The 15,742-nt window shown below is 50.0% G+C and overlaps 1 protein-coding gene across 5 annotated transcripts in view; it reads right to left on the reverse strand.

Annotated features, from left to right (window-relative positions):
- Window positions 1–2,949: 2,949 nt before the first annotated feature.
- The window catches only part of Itga3 (integrin alpha 3), a 32,370-nt gene continuing 19,577 nt past the window's right edge, over window positions 2,950–15,742 (reverse strand). For 2 of the 5 annotated variants that reach the window (NM_013565.3, NM_001306071.1), the window contains 13 exons: window positions 15,559–15,656; window positions 15,179–15,326; window positions 14,916–14,987; window positions 14,332–14,411; window positions 14,171–14,248; window positions 12,550–12,652; window positions 12,207–12,389; window positions 11,700–11,822; window positions 10,919–11,032; window positions 9,927–10,025; window positions 5,396–5,521; window positions 4,924–5,065; window positions 2,950–4,238 (listed from right to left, as the gene is read on the reverse strand). In NM_013565.3, the coding sequence (NP_038593.1) occupies window positions 4,955–5,065; window positions 5,396–5,521; window positions 9,927–10,025; window positions 10,919–11,032; window positions 11,700–11,822; window positions 12,207–12,389; window positions 12,550–12,652; window positions 14,171–14,248; window positions 14,332–14,411; window positions 14,916–14,987; window positions 15,179–15,326; window positions 15,559–15,656 (1,335 nt within the window). In that variant the 3' untranslated portion in view covers window positions 2,950–4,238; window positions 4,924–4,954. The remainder of the gene's footprint in view (window positions 4,239–4,923; window positions 5,066–5,395; window positions 5,522–9,926; window positions 10,026–10,918; window positions 11,033–11,699; window positions 11,823–12,206; window positions 12,390–12,549; window positions 12,653–14,170; window positions 14,249–14,331; window positions 14,412–14,915; window positions 14,988–15,178; window positions 15,327–15,558; window positions 15,657–15,742) is intronic. The other 3 variants (XM_006532310.4, NM_001306162.1, XM_006532311.4) reach the window with 2 other exon arrangements.

Below are 15,742 nucleotides of genomic sequence, written 5' to 3' on the forward strand. Positions count from 1 at the left end.
GTGAAGGTGCTGGAGACGGCCTGTTGTTTTCCTGGGCTGTGCTCAAGTCCCGCCTCCTGTCGCCAACTACACTTCTTGGGGGCCAGCCCCGAGTTAACCCTTTCTTCCCCAGAGTCCCGCTAACCCTTCGTTTGACGTTCTACTTTCCCTGGTTCTTTCCCCTGTCTCCTTCTTTAAAACCTCCCTTCCCTGCCCTGTCCCTTTCCTAAAGGCACCTGTTTGACCTGACAACCTGCTTACCTGCTCTGCTATAGGGGCTCACAGTGGTTTCTCACTCCTATGATGGACCCAGAATGAACACTTGCAAAATCCGAAACCAGTATGCGAGCTTATACTAAGCTATCCTATATGCGTGCAACCCGCTGACTTCCATAAATATCCAAAAAGCCCAAGAAAAGGTCTCTCTCTCTCTCTCTCTCTCTCTTTCGAAAAAGATCCGATATCAGGGTGGGAATGTAGCTCAGAAGGCATGGCACTTGCTCAGTATGCATGAAGCCCTGTATTGATCTCTGGTACTTGGAAAACAACAACAAAAACAGCCAGAGCCAAACCCCCTTAGGACTGGCAGAGGCGGGAGCAGGAGCTATGGTCAGTGCTAATTTTAGTTAAGTTCCATTTTATTATTACCTCGCTCATTTGACTGAGCATAAAACCTTGCGCGTCTTGCACAACCACCTAAGAAGGTAACCTTCTGTGCACCTAACCCGAGACGAGCAACTGTCTGTGCCGCTGGCTTCCTTATTGCGAGTCCCCAGGAGCTAAGGCATCTTAGTGGTTAGCGGCTTGGGAGCCCAGCCCAGTCTTCCTAGCAGTTCCCTGCCTCTTCCCTGAGAAATGTCATGCGCCCTCTTTTGGTAAAACTTGGTATGTGCCCCACTCTCTGGGCCTTCCTAGGTTCATTACTATTGATTATCCAGTGGTTTCCCGGCCTTTACTATGGCCCTGTGAAGCACAGACAGGATTGAGGTTTGGCCTTTAGGAAGTCCTGGTGCTCCTCTTGGAGGCTGAGGCAGGAGGAGATCTGTCCAAGGCCCACCTGAGGCAGTGTGAGTTTAAGTCCAGCCTGGGTAATTTAGTAAGATCTTTTCTCCAAAAGGTAGAGAAGGTGGGTTTGAGCTGGTAGTAACTCAGTAATAGAGTGTTTTCCTAGAATATGCAAGACTATGGGTTTGATCCTCAACCCCCCCACCCCACACACACACACACTGCAAGTTATAACAGTTTAACTGTAGCCAACACAAAACAAGAGTTCACCTTGGAAAGCGTAATGCTGTGGGCCAGGCACTGCTTGCTGGATTATTATATCGTTTCCTCCATTTTATAGGCAGGAAAACAGAATTAGCAAGCATTCTCAACTACAAATCTGGCCTGGTTGGTTCCAACACACAGAGCCTTTTCACTTGAAAAAAAAAAAAGTATCGGTGTATACCTTTAATCCCAGGCAGAGGCAGGAGGATCTCAGAGTCTAAGGCCAGTCTGGTCTACAGAATGAGTTCCAGGACAGCCAGGGCTACACAGAGAAACCCTGTCTTTAAAAAAAAAAACAAAAAACAAAACAAAAAAAAACCCAAAAAAAATTTTTTAAAGGATCTATTTATAATCTGTATGTGTGTGCACCCAAGTGAGTTTTTGCATACCACAGCACATAGGTGTCTGTGGGGCTGGAGGGCATCTGCTTGCCTGGAATTGGAGTTACAGGCGGTTACGAAGCTGGTGTAGATGCTGGGAACGCAGCCCAGGGCCTGTGCAAAAGCACACACAGTAAGTACTCTTAACTGCTGAGCCATTTCTCCTGGTCCACCTTTCCACCTCTTACTGGAGCCTTTCCAGTTATCCCAGTATCCACTTTGGCTCCATTCCTTAGCTTCATCTTTTCAGATTGCCAGGCTCAACAACTCCCAACTCCATCTACCTGCCGCCTTGCCCCAGCCTCTAATCTTTAAACCACTGACAATGCTATCTCTTTTTACTTGGAGAGGTGGTGGGGTGGGGGTGGGGTTCTGGATCGTTCTTCTCAACCTCCTGTACCTATTCTTCAGGTCTTGGCTGCTTAGCCATGTCCTTTTGCTGAGCTCCTGGGCTGGGCTGGGCTCCCTACGTGCCTCTCCTGATCTTAGGATGACATGAGAGCTTCTCACAAAGTGGGCTAACTGCTGATTCGTGGGTCTTCCCCACTGGACTTTAGTTTAAGGAGGACACGGGTTGTGTCTGACCTAGTCGTTGCTTTATTTGCAGTGCTGAACACACAGCCTGGCATGTAGTAGAGCAGACAGACAGAAGAAAGGAAGTGAGGTTGGCAGAGAGGCTTCAGGTCTGTGAGGGAGGATCGCTAGACATCGACCAGCCTAACAATTAGAGGTGGCGGGTAGCACAGAGGGTGTACTTTCAAGGGCCAGGCCAATTGGATGGGACCTCTCTTCCTCCCCCTGCCCCCTCTCTCCCTTCCTAAAGTCAGCTTGGGTCAAACCTGATGATGGACCTAGCACGGGAGAGGATGAGTTCAAGAAACCTGATACCCTATCACGGGAGAGGATGAGTTCAAGACCATCCTGATCCACATAATTTGAGATCAGCTGGGGGTGCGTCAGGTCTGTTCTCAACTCCCCTCCCTCCCTCCTTCCCTCCCTCCCTCCCTCCGTCCCTCCCTCCCTCCCTCCCTCCCTCCCCAAATCCAGGCCAGGAGCGTTTGATGTTAGAATGAACCCAGCAGGAACAGGCCACAACTCTGACAGGTAAAGAAAGCACTCCCCCATGTATGGCGCTCTCCCTAAAACTGGATTTCCGTGAACTCTGTGCTTGAATCAAAATCTCTCATGTGTGGCTTGCTGTGGGGTGCTAGGTCCATCGCCAAGGGACCAGCTAGGGAAGGGTATTACCCCTCCAGACTGAACGGAGATTGGTCAGGACGAGGGGCGTTGGGGCGGGGGCAGGTAGGAGCAGACACAGCAGTACAAACTGGGAACAGTTTATTTATTTTAGTGAGAAGCCCATATACAAAGAAGGCACAGGATCGGGGAAGTTGTTATAGTACCGTGGGGTGGAGGGGACAGAGCTGGGGAGTGGGCCTGCCTGTGGACCGGGATGGGGAGAGGACCTGGGAAATCAGCCTCCACTGCTAGAATGGGGATGCAGCCCCTGGGGGAGGGGAAGAAAGCCACAGGCAGCTCAGAATCTCATCTCTGTGGTCAAGGGAGCAGAGTTAAGTCTGGCCAACTGGGGCAGGGGCTGGGCCCTCCCCTGCCATGCTACATTCAAGTATCACACCCCACGTGGTCTCGTGGGGATCTCCAGGCCTTGCCCAGGCTGAGGTGGTCAGGATGGATCAGAAGTCTCTCCTCTTCATCCTACCAATGTCTGCTGCGCCAGGACCCTGCTCTCTGAAGGATGCCGCCATGCTCCAGGTCAGTCCCAGCACAGTGTGTGCGTCCAGGCTGCCCACGGTCTCTCTTTGTTCCTTCGGGCTGCGTTTCTTGCCAGCTCTCTCTGTAGCCACGATTTTAGAGATGCACCCATAAAGCCCATTCCGGCGACCTGCTTTCTAGTTCATTGCTCTTGCGTCTGAGCACGCAGGTCGTAAGAACATCCCCTGGGTAGCCTTTAGTGTAGCCCTGCGCTCCAGTGCCTGGCAGGAATTGCAGCTGAGCCTGACTGTCTCCTCCGCATCAGTAGTTTTATTCTGGACAGTAAACTCCATCCATTGACAATGGCTCAAGGGGGATTCAGTGTGGAGGAGCCGTGTCCCCACATCAGGGACCTTTTCCTCCTGTCTCCCAGTAGAGGCGCTTTGGCTTGGTTTTGGCACAGACAGAGACTTGGATACGGCACCCTCCATGATATATCAGAGCAGGCCATTAGCAGTAGGCCCTGTGTGTGTGTCCACTGTGCAAGGGCTGTGCTGGGCTCAGCATTGCAAGGTCTTGAAGGAGATTCCAGGGCCCCAGAAAACATGCCTGCACTGAAGAGGGATAGATGCCTGAGCCTGCTGGTGCCAGCCAAGGGCGTGGCCCCCTTTGGACTGTCGGAGTCATAATTTATGATAAATAGGAAGGAAGGGAGCGCCGGAAGGTTTGTCGGGGAGGGCATCAGTAGTATCGGTCCCGAATCTGCCAGCTGGTGACCCAGTGCTTCTTGGTGGGTAGCGTGCTCCCTGGAGGTGGGTAGCGGTCCTCCTCCCGGATACGCACTGCATGGTACTTGGGCATAATCCGGTAGTAGCGGGTCGGCTTAAAGAAGTCACACTGGGGTTTAGGCAGAAGAGAAATTGTGTCAGTATCCAGAATTCAAGCAGGAGAAGGTCTGCACCCCCCACCTCCACCGCCCCCACCCCTATGGTCCTTACAGCAGGCCATAACTCCAACATCCCAACTTCAGTATGAAATGGGCAGATGAACATCCCCACCCCAGGCCCAGAGGAAGGAAGGGCTGAGGAAGACACAGAGGAGAGCAGAGGCAGTGGAGACTAAGCGGCTGCAGAGATTGTGGACCAGGAAGATGCGGTGGTCTCAATGGCCAGTACTAGAAGTGGGTAAGACAGTTATCCTAGGGAGATGGTGGGACTCAAGACAAAAGAGATTGGCCTCCCTTGGCCCCCTCCTTGCTTGTGGGAGGAGAGAGGACTTAGAGTAACTGTGGCCATGCCTGGTGATCAGACAGAGACAGGGTCTAGCCTTGACTATTTCTCTTTTCCAGTCCTCCAGAAAGCAGCACGCTCATTGGGAGGATTTCCCAGCATACTCTTGGGATTTTAAGCTCCTGAGAGCCAGGTGGATGTGGGGGCACGGGGGAAAACCAGAATGGCCTGCACTTTGGGGTGGTAGACAAGTTGAGATCCAAGCAGACCCCAAGGCAAGAGGAGCAGACAGGACAGAATCAGAGGCCCCAGGCAGCTGGGGATTTGGAGAGGAGATTCATAGGCCATGTTACCCGGGTGGGCCGGGGCAGGGGGGCTGACCCCTCAGTAGTCGTCGGTCAGCCTTTCTGTCTCTGACGGCTGGCTCTTCATCTCAGCCTTCTGCCTCTTAGCTTCATACAGGGCACGAGTGCGGGCTCGCTTGAAGAAGCCGCACTGGAGGGAGGAGGTGGGGGTGGCCATCAGGGTTGCTGGTAGACCTGGCCATCAGCACTTGGGGAGCTGGGGCTTAGAACTGAGGAACCTGGAAAGCTAAGTCCTGAGCCCAGCTTCCTGGATAGCCAGATACCAGAGCCCCTATTCCCCTTTGCAGCCTGCAGCTCCCTGGGGCATGGGTGGGACTGGAAGCTATGGGGAGGGGCAGGGAGTATCTGGGATGGAGATGAGGAATGGGATGCAGAGCCACGGGATGGAGGGAGGTTGGGTGAGCAGTGCTGGCACTGGCGGGTCTGAAGTGGGAAGCCCCAGTAGGCTGGGAGGTTCTACCTTCCACAAGAGGAGGATGATGAGCCCCAGCAGCAGCAACCCAGCACCCACGGCCACAAGCACCAACCACAGCTCAATCTCAGCCGGCAGCTCCTCCACCAGCTCTGAGTCAATGTCCACAGAGAACTGCAGAGGAGAGACAAGTGCTGGGTTAGCCTGCTGAGACCCCACATTTGGCCATTTTCTCAGTCTCTGCCCAGCCCATGTTCCTGTCATTTGACCTACAGCCACTAGGGGGCAGTCAAAGAGTTAAAAAGCCCCCGCAGTACTCATGGACACCAGCAGGTCTTAGACAAAGATTTGGCCACAGGGGCAGGTTTAGATCTGGTAGGCAGCCTGATGTCTGAGTTTGTGACACACACACACATTTAGACTTGCGTGCCAACTCTGTTCCTGATAAGTTGTGTGACTGTGGGCTAGTATAGTAATTTCATCTCTCTCTAGTTCTTTCATGTGCTCTGTAGAGACTATTTGCAGTTATTTTACAGTATAGCCATGGCCAAAAGCATGCGTTGGGAAGTTGGGCTACTTGAGCTCATGCCCAGCGTTGCTATTCACACTGGCTGAGTGGCCTTGAACGAGTTACTCAACCTCTCTGTTATTGTCTGTAATCTGGGAATGCTAATTTCCTACCTCAAGGGCAATTGGACAGGATTAAATGGTGGTTAGCATGGGGGGACTGCTCCGAGTGGCACCTGTTACATGGCGAGCTCTTCATAGTTATTATAAACACAAACAACGCATAGCAATTGGCATGGTTTTTCCCCTCTGTGGTGGCATGTGTGTGGTCATTATGTTCCCGTATGCATGTGTGTGTATAGGTTAAATAGCCTTCTGATGCTTTGGATCTTAAGTGTTTCAAGTTTGGGATTTTGTTTTATTTGTGGCTCAAAAAGTTCCCGGTTTGGAACGTTTGCAATTCCAGTGTTTGGAGTCAAAGTTCTCTACATGACTATGCTTGATTTTTCACTTCTTTTAACATTATTTTGATTCAAAAAAAAAAAAAAGGTAACGGAGAAAATTAAGGGTCTCCAGTAATTCTGTGCTCTGGAAAAGACTGTTTCCACAATGAACAGTGGTTAGTGTACGCTGATGATCCCAGCAGGAGGAAAGAGGATCAGAAGTTCAAGGCCAGCCTGCATGACAGGCGGCCCCTATCTCCAAAGAACAAACAAACAAGCTGGCGTGGCCTTTGATCCTAGCATTGGGAGGCAGGGGCAGGTGGATCTCCATGAGTTAGAGGCCAGCCTGGTCTACTTAGGGAGTTCCAGGACAGCCTGAGCTACACAGAGTGAGCCTGTCCCATGAATGAATGAATGAGTGAGTGAGTGAGTGAGTGAGTGAATGGATGAATGAATGAATGAATGAATGACAGAAGTGCAGAGTAAATCTCTGTACTGAACTTTTCTATTTTGGGGAGAGGGTCTTGTTATGTTAGCCCAGGCTGGCCTCAAACTTTTAATCCTCTCTCAGCCTCCCACATGTTGAGATTATAGGCATGCATCTGTGTCCCCTCCCAAGCCATCTCCATATTTTTAATACACCTGGTCCACACTGATGGAATCACACTACATGCACACTTCTGCCAGCTTCATCTTCCCCAAGTTTTTTATGAATAACATCATCTTTCTGCCTCAATTGATAAAGGCCAATCTGATCTCTTCTGAGGACCGCACACGCAGTCATTGTAGAAATGGACCACATTTTATTGAGCCAATCTCCTACTGACAGACATTTAGAGCCTTTCCAATTCCCTTCTCTTATTAACAATGCTCTAAAATACCCTCACATTTTTATTTATCTTTGTATACTTGTCCTGTTAGCTCTTGAAATATATGAGCATGTGCCAGATCAAAGGGAATGCGTGCTTTAAATTTTAATGACTATTGACAAATTCACCTCCACAAAGGAGCCACCAATTTAGACTCCCGTCAGCAGTGTTTCCTGCCACTGAGCATCGCCGGATGGCATGTCTCTTTTTAGTATTTTCCAATCAGATGGGCAGACAGCTCTTCTTTGTTGTTTTTATTTCTTTGACTTTTAAGGTTTTTTGTTTAATTTGTTTGTTTGTTTTTGAGACAGGGTCTCAATATTGTGTAGCCTTGGTTGGCCTGGAACTCACAATGATCCTCCTGCCTCAGCATCCAGAGTGCTGAAATTTAAAGGTATACACCAGTATGCCCAGCTAAAGGGTTTTTTAGACAGGGTTTCTTTGTGTAACCACCCTAGCTGGCCTGGACTTTGCTTTGTAGACCAGGCTGGCCTCAAAGTCACAGAGATTCACCTGCCTCTGCCTCCATAGCACTGGGGCTAAAGGTGTGTGCCACCATGCCCAACAGGTTTTACATTTTAAATGTTAGAATTTAATATTAAATTGTGTATATGCATGTGTGTGCTGTGTGGGGATATGTGTATATTAGTGCAGACTCCCCTGGAGGTAAGGAGAGGTTGTCTGATCACCTGGAGGAAGCATTACAGGCTCTAAAATTAATGTATTAGCATCTTGTAAATTGTGATATTATTGATACATAAATCTGATTGGTTAATTAAGAATCTTGATTCTACTGGGGTATTGTGTATTGTGATGTGATGGCTGACCATGGGGTGCGTAGTAGCAAAAGGAACTTGGTGGGGGGGGTCCGGGGTGGGCACCAGAGAGATGACCCTGCGGGAGCCCTGTGGTCCAGCATGGCCAGAGACTTGGCTTCTCAGAGAGTTGACAGGTTCATTTTTAAATATTTCCCGCAACAGTAACACACAACTTTAATACCACCACTTGGGAGGCAGAGGCAGGCAGATCTCTGTGAGTTTGAGGCCAGCCTGGTCTACAAATTAAGTTCTAAGCCATCCAGGGATACATTGTGAGGCCCTGTCACGGAGGAGGAGGAGGAGGAGGAGGAGGAAGAAGAAGAAGAAGAAGAAGAAGAAGAAGAAGAAGAAGAACAACAACAACAACAACAACAACAACAACAAGAACAACAAGAACAAGAACAAGAAGAACAAGAACAAGAAGAACAAGAAGAAGAACAAGAAGAACAAGAAGAAGAACAAGAAGAACAAGAACAAGAAGAACAAGAACAAGAAGAACAAGAAGAAGAAGAAGAAGAAGGAGGAGGAGGAGGAGGAGGAGGACAACGACGACAAGGGAGAGGAGGAGGGAGAAGAAGAGGAGGAGGGAAGGGAGGATGAGGGAAAGCAGGAGGAAGAGGACGGGGGAAGAGGAGGAGGTCTGTAACATGACTACATTTCCAGTGTCCAGCCCTTTCCCCACCCTTCTTTGTCCCATTCACTTACTTTAGGAAATGCATCCCTGAGTCCTTCACCAGCCTTCCATAAACCCTGCTTTGTGTATCTCCTATGTGTTTTCACTTATATCCATTTCACAACAAATCATTAGGAATCTGTCATATTTCTTCTTCCAACTTAGAACATCCCCGACCTCCCCCCCCCCATCTCAGAATTTCCTGAATCTCACTTGGACTGGGATAATTTCAAAAAATCTGACGATGAGAGAATATTCCCTATCCATAACTTTAATTTTTTGTCGTATGTTTATCCCCAGGTGCTTTACGCTCTTTCAGCCGTACATACGCGCATTGTTCTTGTTCATGATTTATTGATTGGCTTGGTTTTGTGAGACAGCCTTGCTATGTAGCCCAGGCTATCCTTGAGCTCACTAAGTTGCCCGGGCCAACCTCCAACTTGAATCAATGCTTCTGTACCAGCTTCCAGAACACAGCACTCCAGCACGGCCAGCCCTTCTTAATTTTTATTTATTTACTTATTTTATTTTATTTGGGGGGGGGGGTGTTGAGACAGGATCTTTCTATGTAGTCCTGGTTGTCCTGGGACTCACTATGGAGACCAGGCCAGCCTTTAATTCACAGAGATCCACCTGCCTCAGTTTCCCAAGTGCTGGGATTAAAGTATGTGCTACCATGTCCTCTCCCCTACCTTTAAAATTGTTTGTTTGTTGTTTATTTTGTGTGTGTGTGTGTGTGTGTGTGTGTACATCTATGTGTAGGTCCCCTGTGTGCCCTTTTGGAAGCCAGAGGTCAATGTTGGATGTCTTTCTTCTATCATTCATTCTCTACCTTTTTAAAAGATGTGATATCTCTCAATGAACTAGTAGCTATTTTGTCTAAATTGGCCATCAAGTCCCCAGCATCTCCCTGCCTTCACTGACCTACAGCTGAAGTTACACACATGGGCCAACACACCCAGCTTTTAACTGGGTGCTAGGGTACTGAAGATCGGAATTCAGGTTTTCATGCGTGTTGAGAAAGGCCTTTGCCTGCTGAGCCATCTTCCCAGCCCCTCGCTTTTAGTTTTGAGGCAGAATATCAGTAAGTTGTCCGGGTTGGCCTTGAATTCACTATAACCTAGGCAGCCCTGTGACTTAATGATTCTCTTATTCTGTCTCCCAAGAAACTAAGGTGGCAGGCCTCCAGCAGCAGGACCAGCATCATTGTCCTCTTAGAGATGCTCTGTGCGGTGTGGCCTGGCCTGAGGCTGCTGCACACCTACTCACCCATGTGGTCTTGTTCTCCATGTTGATGGTAGGGATGCTGGTTCTCAGGAACAGGGTAGCCCAGCCATCTACCCTGACTCTGTCAAAGTCTTTGTAGTCCTACCAAGAAGACAGAGGGGTCACAACTAGCAGCTGAAGTCTCTCTTGGCCTCCCTCTTTGACTCTACACTCTCTACCCTCTTCAGTGCCCCACCAGACAACACCCTCAAAGGATCTGTTATCCAACCTCCCCTGCACATGCTAATGCCTGCCATTCACTCCTCTGCCATCCTGGGCCCTGTGCCGATGCCAAGACAGCAGAGACAGGGAAAGTAATGGTCTAGGTCAGGCTCCTGGACTAAATCTATCCAGCACCTGTTTCTGGTAGAGAGCCACGCCCCTTCATTTAACTAAGGTGACTTTTGTGGTCCAGTGTTGGAAACTGAGTAGATATGACAGAAACCAATCAGAAGGACTGATAGTCTAGTATTAAGAAAAGGTTAGACTAGGTAGCAAGAGAAGGCTGGTGTAAGGGTAACCATAACCTATCCCAGCAGGACAGGAGACCCAGGTAACTTCCAGGAAAGACGTGTTATTCAGAGGAGAGAACTCCAGCTGCTGAAGTTAGCTAGGATCTCAGAAGTGAAGGTTGCTGGAGACCTTGGTGACTGAATAGGGAATTCACGCACAGAGACAGAAAAGAAAACAAAACAACAAAAAAGCTGGCATTCCAGTGGGCAGGGAGCACCAGGGGCAAAGGCATAGAGATAAAATGTAAAGGACATATAAAAGGTTATTTTGGAAGTATTACACATTCACACACATACACGCAACCATAACACTGATGTGGTCACAGTAACAGACACACAACTGTGCAGAACATGATACCATTTTACACACACACACACACACACACACACACACACACACACACACACCATGGCTTCAATCCCTCCCTGTCATTCTCCTCACCCAAGTGGATAACAGTAAAGACCTCCAAACCCAGCACTTACCTCAATGAAGGTGCTGTTCCACACCCGTGCTTTCACGGTCACATTGGTAATGTTGGAGGTGTCTGGAAGGGGGCACTCCAGCCACACACAGCGGGCACGGCCATTGGAGCAGGTCTGAGGTGGACAGGAGGACAGACGGGGGACAGCCTGAATCTCTAGACGTGGTGCTGGCTCCTTACCTTCTACCCTCCTAGATTTCATCCCAGCCTGGAGTGACATGGGGTCTGGTCGTTGTTTTTCTCGTTCTCATTTTTCTACTTCACGAACATACATGCAAGATGGACTCTCGGACCAAGCTCATCTGACTCAGGGAACACAAGCGTGAAGCATAGCCCTGCTCAGGCTGGCAAGGTGCAGCCTCAGAAACCTCTTCCAAGCCAAGCACATTGAGCGTTGTCTATTGTCTTGGGATACCCCTGCAACCTCTCTAGCCAGTTAGGCTTCCCCTGGGTCCCCATATTTTCTTCTCAACCTCTTCCTGCATAGACCACTCTGCTCTACATATCCTCCCCACACCAAATGCCCAAGCTACACCCAACAGGGTGTGAGGCCTCAGAATCTGCCAGCGCTTCCTCTTTGGGTCCATTGTGTTGGATGTGCTCTAGGGTAGGAGGTAAGTCTGTTTTTCTGTCAGGAGGCTCTTGAGGCCCAGGTCTACAGCACCTCTCTAACTGATGTCTCTGTGTGAGTGGCTTCTATCACCCTTGCTTGTCGGCCCCTGATGCCCATGGGCCTTGTGTCAGGCTGAGCAGTCCTCCCCGCCTCTGCCCTGGCCACTCACCAACACAGTCTCAGACTTGGCTTTTTTGGCAGCAGCTAGTGTGACAGGCGGGGAACTCTGGTCTCCCCCTGGATCCAGTTGCCGCCGGCGGCGCTGTGGCGACAGTGGTGTGACTCCAGGGTCCTGAAGAGGGCAGAGATATGTTGGGAAGGCAGAGAGTGATAGAATAGCTGATAGGAGGGCTGGGGAGATGGCTCAGCGGTTAAGAGCACTGACTGCTCTTCCAGAGGTCCTGAATTCAATTCCCAGCAACCACATGGTGGCTCACAACCATCTGTAACGGGATCTGATGCCCTCTTCTGGTGTGTCTGAAGACAGCTACAGTGTACTCAAATAAATAAATAAAAATAAATAAATCTAAAAAAACATAGCTGATAGGAGATAGGAAAGGAACAGGGAGAAGCCAGGCTCCCAAAGGCCACCAAGGCAGCAGGGGAAGACACTGGCCTTTCTGCCCTCCGGCATGCAAATGAGACACACATGGAGCATTCCTGATAATGGACTTACAGAGAGAGTAAGGTTGAGAGGGTTGACAAGGTTTCCAGACGGCTGGCAGGGCCAGGAACCATTGCTATGGATGGTGATCTCCGTGGGGTACAGCAGCCACTTGCCATTGGTAACTTCATAGGGCCACTCCAGACCTAGAACCAGTGTGCCCAAGGCTGCCAGCCCATCTCCCACTGGGCTCACCTGTGGGCACACATGACCCGTGTGTCATGGTTACCATCCTTTGGAAAACCACCCACAACTCAACAACCCTAAACCCTTCACTTCTGAACCCCAGACTCCTTACGGTCTCCCCTCTGTCTTTCAGAAGAGTGGACATCCTGGATCCCAGAGGTGCCCTTACCTGGAATTCATATTTCAGGGGACTTCCCACATCCTCCGCAGTTTTCATGGCAGCCTCACCCATCACTGTGCCACCAAAGAAGCTCTGCAACCGATGATTCATTCTGGATAAGAAGACACCAGAGTCAAAGAGGACAGGAGGCTAGAGCCCTGCCAGAGGGGACTGCAGTGTGGATGCGGGTTGCCTACATTGCCCTTGGCACATACGACCCAGTTCTACTGTGGCCCAGCTGTGCGGCCTCACACAGACTACCCATCCTTCCTGAGCCTCAGGTTCCTCGCCTACGAGGTGGGGTTAGTAATAGTTGGTGCAGTATGGGGCAGTGATGCAAAAATCACTAAGAGTCTTTGACATCTTTGCACAGTGGGCTTTTAAGAAGGTGGGAGAGGGGCTGAAGAGATAGCCCAGGGGCTAAGGAAGGACACTTGTTGCTCTTCCAGAGAACTGAGGTTCAGTTTTCGGCACCATCTATAACTCCAGTTTCAGGGGACCTGACTGACACCCTCTTCTGACCTTCATGGGCACCAGGAATGCACATGGTGCAGAGACATACATGCAGTCAAAATACTCCATATATATGAAATATAATAAATCAGAGAAAAAAATTTTAAGCTGGGGGTGGCTGGGGAGGTGGCTCAGGGGGCAAAGCACTCGCTATGTAAGAGTGAGGGTCTGAGTTTAAATTCCCCCTCCCCCCCGCAGAACCCACTTAAAAGCTGAGTGTGGTAGCACACATCTGTAATCCAAGTGCTCCTTATATGAGGTGGGCAGGGGATCCCTAAGACAGAAGGATCCCTAAGGAAGCCCATGGGCCAGCTAGCCTGCATATGCATGCTTGTGAATGCAATGGCCACAGCAGAAAAACCCCCTGCCCCGCACAAGGTGTAGGTGAGATGCAATACCTCATACTGTCCTCTGACCTCCATATGTGTTTCATAGATGCACACATCTGCATTCTCACACATGCATGTGCTAACACACATCATACATACACATACACAAAGGTAAATATCAAGAAAATAAAGTGGAGCCAGGCGTGGTGGCACACACCTTTAATCCCAGCACTCGGGAGGCAGAGGCAGTTAGATTTCTGAGTTCGAGGTCAGCCTGGTCTACAAAGTGAGTTCCAGGATAGCCAGGGCTACACAGAGATACCCTGTCTTGAAAAACCAAAAAAAAGGGGCTGGCGAGATGGCTCAGTGGGTAAGAGCACCCGACTGCTCTTCCAAAGGTCCAGAGTTCAAATCCCAGTAACCACATGGTGGCTCACAACCATCCGTAACAAGAACTGACTCCCTCTTCTGGTGTGTCTGAAGACAGCTACAGTGTACTTAATATAATAATAAATAAATCTTTAAAAAAAAAAAAAAAAAAAAAAAGTGGAAAATTTAAAGAAAAGGGCAGAGACCATCACCTTAGCCCCAAGTGCTAATCCTGCCCCTCCTACCTGTGCTACATACAAGGAATACTAATGCAGCCATCATAGCAACCATGGCTATCAAGAAATGATGACCCAGGAGGGCCCGAGACCAAGAGAAGTGTCAGGGGAGTTTAGGAGGCTCCTTGAGGGTAGGGAAGCCCTGGCTCGGGCACAAAGGACTGGGAACAGAGCGGTACCCACAAGCTGAGCGAGGCCTGGAGGGTGTAGTCCACCTGCAAAGTCAGGAGTACGGGCTGCAAGTTGTCCTGGTGACTCGACCTGAGAAGAAAATGCAGCTGGTGAGCAGGAGACTCAGGATGTGAGCTCAATCCTGACCGGACTCCCTTCACTGGGTCACTCACGTGGACAGCTGAAGAAGTACTGGGAGGTCCCTCGTGTGCAACGTTACCCCGATGACCTCAAAGGCAATGAGCAGCTCCATCTAGCACCAGGGTCAGGGAAACAGAAAGGAGCGTTGAAAGCAGCAGGGGGCTATGGCATGGGGAAGATCCAGGCAAGGGGATCTCCATCCCTCCTCCTTATCCATCTCTGCCTCCTATCTCAGTGATAAGATCACTGGACATCGTTGCAGCTTTGGGAATCTCTGCCACTTTTGCGAAACCTTAAGCAAGCTACTGAGACTTTCTAAACCTGCATTTCCTATTCCGTGAAATATAGCTATTGTGTTAAGGTAAGTTAGGATGGTACATCAGATAAAAGACACAATGCTATCTATAGGGCGAGCATCAGGGCTCCTTGCTTGTGTCTTCCTTAGAATCATGCATAGATCCCTAGTGGCTCCATACTTTAGTCTCTGGGCCTCTTCTCACCCCCTGTTGTGCCTTCCCCTCCTCCACTCTGGTTCTTTGCTTCAAGAAATCCCATGAATTGGGCAGGTAAGATGGCTAGAAGCTCGCCAAGAGAGAAGGATGTGGCCAGGTCTCACCCTCTGGTTCCGTTTGAAGGGGTTTCCTAGCTCACACAGGATGGTCTCGTTATTAGCTTGGCAGGTCCCAGACTGAGGAAAGAAAGCAAATAAGGTCAGGGTTACACTGTCTTTCATCTACTAGGGAGCACAATTAGAAGCCCTGAAGGCTTGTCTACCGAGTAGCAGAGGTACCCCAGTTCCGAAAAAGGTCAGCACACCACAGCAAACGATAATTTAAATAAATGTCATATACAGTGGGGTGCAAATAGCCTGCCACTCACCGGGCGCACGGAGGACAGTAGCAGGGCGGATGGCACCTCTAGGGTGAGCAATGCCTCATGCGCATCTTCCCCAGCCCGTTGGCTGCTCGGTGAATTGGTCACATTGATGCTCAAAAACAGTTTCTTAGTGTCTCTGCTGTACTGGAGCCTGAAGAGAGAAGTCTGGGACTAAGCCAAAAGCCTCACTTCCACTAGGCTCCGCCCCTCGGGCTTCCAGTGCTAGGAAAGCCATTGGGGGCCAACCAAATCATACCGGGCAGTCTTAACCCTGGCTAATTAAAGCACCTCTGCTCACATCCCCCTACCCCTGCTTGCCCCAGTTCTGTCAGCCAGTGAGGCCCCGCCTAGCCCTTAACCAATCAGGGTCACCCAAATACCACCTGCTTAGAGGCTGCAGCTGCTCAGACAGGAAGGCTGCTCGCATCTGCAGGTTGCTGTCGCACTTGTTGTCTGGCCCGCACTCTTTCTGGAAGTGGACCTGGGGACAGTGGAAGGCTTGAGGAGGCTGTGACCCACACATCACCTTCTGACCCTGCAGCCCTCCTGGCCCAGAGAGGGCCTGCT

The sequence above is a fragment of the Mus musculus genome, chromosome 11 (assembly GCF_000001635.26).
Source record: "Mus musculus strain C57BL/6J chromosome 11, GRCm38.p6 C57BL/6J".
Taxonomy (NCBI): domain Eukaryota; kingdom Metazoa; phylum Chordata; class Mammalia; order Rodentia; family Muridae; genus Mus; species Mus musculus.